This window comes from Daphnia carinata, chromosome 8 (genome assembly GCF_022539665.2).
Source record: "Daphnia carinata strain CSIRO-1 chromosome 8, CSIRO_AGI_Dcar_HiC_V3, whole genome shotgun sequence".
In the NCBI taxonomy this organism is placed as follows: Eukaryota; Metazoa; Arthropoda; class Branchiopoda; order Diplostraca; family Daphniidae; genus Daphnia; species Daphnia carinata.
In genome coordinates, this window is record NC_081338.1 from 8,015,312 (window position 1) to 8,020,439 (window position 5,128).

The 5,128-nt window shown below is 49.6% G+C and overlaps 1 protein-coding gene across 1 annotated transcript; it reads right to left on the minus strand.

Annotated features, from left to right (window-relative positions):
• Positions 1 to 477: 477 nt before the first annotated feature.
• LOC130700503 (uncharacterized protein K02A2.6-like) lies at positions 478 to 4,602 on the minus strand. The gene has a single exon (XM_057522554.1). It carries the CDS (start codon positions 4,600 to 4,602, stop codon positions 478 to 480), a length of 4,125 nt encoding a protein of 1,374 aa, XP_057378537.1.
• Between the last annotated feature and the right edge of the window lie 526 nt (positions 4,603 to 5,128).

The following is a 5,128-nucleotide window of genomic DNA, read 5'->3' on the forward strand; positions in this document are numbered from 1 at the left end:
TCCGAATTTCCACGGTGAGCTATATCCTTATTACTCTGTTTAGGGCGTCATAATTTTGTAACTAGATTGTGATAACCTATGGCGGGCGGAGCCGAATAGTAGCGAGGTAAGTGAGACAAACGTTGAAGTTGCGTGTGACATTTGTATTTGCCCTTAGCTGCCTGCCTTCCCGTGTTAGGTGGGATCTCCTGCAATGACTACTGTTATAGCCTTGAAGTGTCTTGGTCAACTGCGCTTGTATTCTTAGTTCCTCTCTCTGCTCAGCTCCCCTACCGGGTGTGTGAGCACACTACAACATCTCCCTTTTTCACATCCACAATGCGACAACACAGACGAGAGTAACAATGAGAAACGAATTGACATAAACGAGGCAGCACTACGACAATGAACATGATAACACTGACAACGAGTTAGACTGGCGACCGGAACAGGAGAGCGAGAGAGAGATAGGTTAATATGCATTGGACTCAGTTTTGTTTAGAATATACTTTTCCCGACCGAGTTTGAAACTGTACCAGCCTCTGCTGCCGACCAGCTGGTTCTACGGCCTGTTGAGCGTTGTTGTTGTTGGGTGACGGTCGGTGTTACCTGGTTGGCCAGCTTAGGTTCTCGTTGGCGGGGCTCCTCGGCGACCACTCGACCAGCGGGCCCTTGTGGTGTTAGAACTCGGCGTTTAGGAACGTCCAACAGATCTCGCCAAGGGGAGCTGACTTGCTGACCAGGACGGTCGGCTATGCGGCGTACTACTGGTGGCAACTTGTCGACGTTAATTGCGCTCCTGTTGCGCCTGAAGGAACGTCCATCACTCGTTTTGACCAGGTATGAGTTTGGCTCTGGGCAGACTTCCGTTACCACGCCTCTTAGCCAGATACCTGAGACTAGTACTCGCACGTACTGGCCTACACGCAGTGATGAACACCGAATATCTGGGACATACCTATGGAAGAACGACGCTTCCGCTTGCTTTTTCTGCAGCTGCTGAACCACTCTGGTTGCTGGGACTGCTGCCGGTTGAAGTTTGGGCCGTAAGAACGGCAGAGCACCGCGCAAATTTCGGCTTTGCAACAGCACCGCTGGCGACGGAAGGGACTCTGACAGTGGAGTTGAGCGAATTGCCGCCAAAGCTTCAGACAGCGTTCTCTCTTCTTGAAGCATCTTCAGAAGTGTCCTTTTGACAGTTTGGATATGACGTTCCGGCAGGCCATTGGAGCGGGGGTACTCTGGACTCGACGTTACGAGGCGGCAGTTATGTCGAGCGCAAAATGCCCTCATCTCAGCGTTTGCGAAGTGGGTCCCATTGTCTGTTTTGATGACTTCTGGTGACCCAAAATCGGCGAATATTCTGTCAAGCTCCATAACTGTTGCCGCCGCTGACAGATCTTTTACCTGAGCTGCACACGGCCACTTGCTGTAGGCATCTACCGTCAACAAATATGACCGTCCCTGGAACTTGAAGATATCAGCCGATACGAACTGAAATGGGTATACAGGCAGTTCTACGGGGTATAGCGGCTGTGACGGGTTGCGGGTTCGATTTGACTGACAGATGTTGCAGCTCGCTACGACATTTTTGACTTGATCCTCACATCCCGGCCAATAAATCGCCGATCTGGCTCTCAACACACACTTAGTTTCGCCGAAATGGCCACTGTGAATGCCTTTTAGCACCTCCTGCCGTAGTGACGTGGGAACTATTAAGCGCTCTTTATACAGGAGCAACCCGTCCACCTCAGCAATATCATGTTTCACTGTCCAGTAAGGTTTTGCAGGAACCGGGCATTGGCTTTTATGGTCTGGCCATCCTTTTAAGGTTAGTTTCTTTACTAGCTGTAACGTTGGGTCCTCCGCCGTTGCTTCTGCGTATCGAGCGCGTGTGTCAGCTGCCGGGGCTATCTGATGTAACACGAAGAACACTTGTTCTTCACACAATTGGGTGACATCATCTTGATACTGATTGGGCACAGGGGCCCTGCTTAGAGCATCAGCAACGAATAACTCTTTTCCCGGCTTATACCGGAGGCTAAAATCGAACCGCTGGAGTTGTAGTCTCATGCGCTGGATTCTGGGAGAACTGGCGGCTATTGGCTTTTCCAACAGACCAATTAACGGGTTGTGGTCCGTTTCCACTACTACGGGCTGTCCAAACACGTACTGCCGAAAGCGCATAAGCCCAAACTGGACCGCCAACAGCTCCTTTTCAATTTGAAAATATCTCTTTTGTGTAGGCGTAAGAGAGGTGGACGCGTATGCTACCGGTTGGCCATCCTGCAACAATACAGCCCCGATTCCTATAGACGAGGCGTCAGCTGAGACCACCACTGGCTTCGACGGGTCGAACAGACGTAACACTGGAAGCGTGGTCACCGCAGTCTTAATCTTCTTCATGACCGCCTTCTGTGGCTCTTCCCAAGTCCAGGCTGTGTCATCTTTTAACAGATCCCTAAGTGGACGGGTGAGGCTAGCAAGGTTCTGACAAAACTTGTCGAGATAAGTAACCATACCCAGCAGGCGGACGAGGCCCTTTTTGTCTTCGGGCTCCGGCATGTTTACGATAGCTTTAACTTTTTCTGGGTCCACTTTTAGTGCCCCTTCCGTTATTACGTGTCCTAGCCAGGGGAGTTCTTTTTCGAAGAACCGGCACTTTGACAGTTGCAGCTTTAGGTTATGCTTTCTGCAGCGAACGAGCACTTGTCTAAGGTTAACTTCCACTTCTTGGAGTGTTTCTCCTACTACTAGAAAATCGTCGAAATAAATAAGCGCACCCTTCAAATCACCAAACAAACTAGCCATTGTTTCTATATAAACTTCTGGTGCAGACTTGATTCCGAAAGGCATTCTGAGGAACCTGTACCGGCCCCTTGGTGTTGCCATGGTGCAGAGGTAAGACGCTTCTTCTGTTAGCGGTATTTGATAGAAACCCGACGCCGCATCAAGACTACAGAAGTACTTGGCGTTTCCGATTTTCGCAAAGAGCTGTTCGGCTGTGGGCACCGTGAAGTGTTGTCTTTGGATCGCTTTGTTGAGGGCAGACGGATCCAAGCACACCCGGACGTCTCCATTTGGCTTTCCGACAACCACCATTCTGCTTACCCACTCAGTCGGCTCCGTAACAGGTGTAATTATGTGATTTTTGACCATCTCGTCAAGCTTGTTGAACACTGTCTTCTCTAACTTGAACGGCAGGCGGCTTGCTGCAGAAACTGTTGGCTGGATCCTACCTTCTCCCGTGATGAGCTTGATGTCGTGCGCTACTGGCAGCCTTCCCAACTGGTTACTAAAAACGTCACTAAACTCAAACACTATTGTAGGACACTTATCAACAGGCAACGGCTTTATCACATGCACTCTGTGGATGAGGTTCAGCCGCTCGCATGTGCGAAGTCCCAGTATGGCAGGCTGTCCCGGCTCATCCACCACTACGAAGCTTACTTTGTTAACCTTGTTCTTGTGGCAAATTTCCGTGCAGTAGACCCCAACAACCGACAAATATCCACCCTTTGCTCCGTAACTTCGAACTTTTGGCCCCGGCTGAAGACGGCGAAGGCTTCGAGGGACACACTTGAACAGCTCATACGGCAGGAGGTCGCAACTGGCTCCAGAGTCAAGTTTGAACTTAACCATCACGCCATCTACTGAAATGTTTTCAAACCACTCTTTATCACTCCCATTCGTTTCCAGCGCTTGAACTACGTAGTCTTCATCAAAGTTGAAACCGGTCTCAAAACGTTGAGGAAGATAGTCATACTCATCGTCAACAGTGTGTACTCTTCCATCACGTGGTGGATATCTGGACGGGCGAGGGTGGGCTGATTCGCGCCGATCGCGGTTTGGTGGACGCCGGTTGCTGCTGCAACAACTTGCGTAATGTCCCACTGAACCGCACTGGAAACAGGTGACATTGACGGCACGACAATTATTATGACCGTGCTGGCGCCCGCAGTTGGGACACTGTGCTTTTTTATTTTCATCTTTTTGGCCACCTGTGCCTGAACGGTTCTCTTGCCTGCGGGCTTTTCTATGATCCAAACTATGTGTCTTCTCAGCCTCAGTACTTTGAGCCTCGATTTGGGACAATTGAGACTTGGACGACTCACAAGCTCTTGTAATTTCAGTCGCTTTTTCCAAGGTCAGGTCTTTCTCGAACAACAACTTTTCGCGGACTTTACCGTCAGCCACACCAAGCACTATTTGATCACGTAAGATTGCAGAGGAGGCGTCTCCATAATTACAGTTTTTTATTAATGCTCGCAGGTCAACCAGCCAAGTGTCGAACGACTCTCCCTGTTGTTGATGACGACGCAAAAACTTGAAACGTTCGAATACCTCACTGCGGCGTGGTTCAAAATAACCGTCAAACTTGTTTAGCACCGGCTCAATTTTCTTAGAATCTCCCTCTGTTGCGAACGTAAACGTGTCGTACACTTTGAGACCCTCAATGCCAAGAAGCGTGAGAAGGACACCAACCAATACCTCTTCGTCATCTTCTTCTTTTCTTGTGGCTATCAAAAACCACTGGAACTGTCGACGCCACACTGCCCACTGTGTGGCCAAATCACTAGCCGAAAACGAAAACGGCTCTGGGGCTTTGAGTGAGGAAGCCATGACGATTTTGGAGGCAGCGTGGTTCACACGTGGTCTCTTTGTTTTAAAAGGCGGGAGACGATCCCACTTCTGACACCATGTTATAGCCTTGAAGTGTCTTGGTCAACTGCGCTTGTATTCTTAGTTCCTCTCTCTGCTCAGCTCCCCTACCGGGTGTGTGAGCACACTACAACAACTACCGTTTACCTTGGCCGCTGGGTGGCTACTGCGGGTTAATGCTAAACGGAGTCATCACATAGATCTTTTAAGTTGGCATCGTTTCTGTCATCAGAATCTCTGTCTGTTGCTGGAGCATGATCGGCTTCTGCCTCTAGTATGCTGTACCTTTCAATGAAAGCCGTAACAGCGGCAGGCCGGGCAACTAAAGAGCACTGCTAAATTGACGTTGAAATATTCCTCTAATGAAATAGGGAATGAATCCGGATTCAGTTATAGACAATAGCAGCACAATTTGATTTTGATGCACAAGGGGGTTGACCAGCCTTCCCATTCTTCAAGTTTGCCGAAGTGGCAAACGTTCACAGCT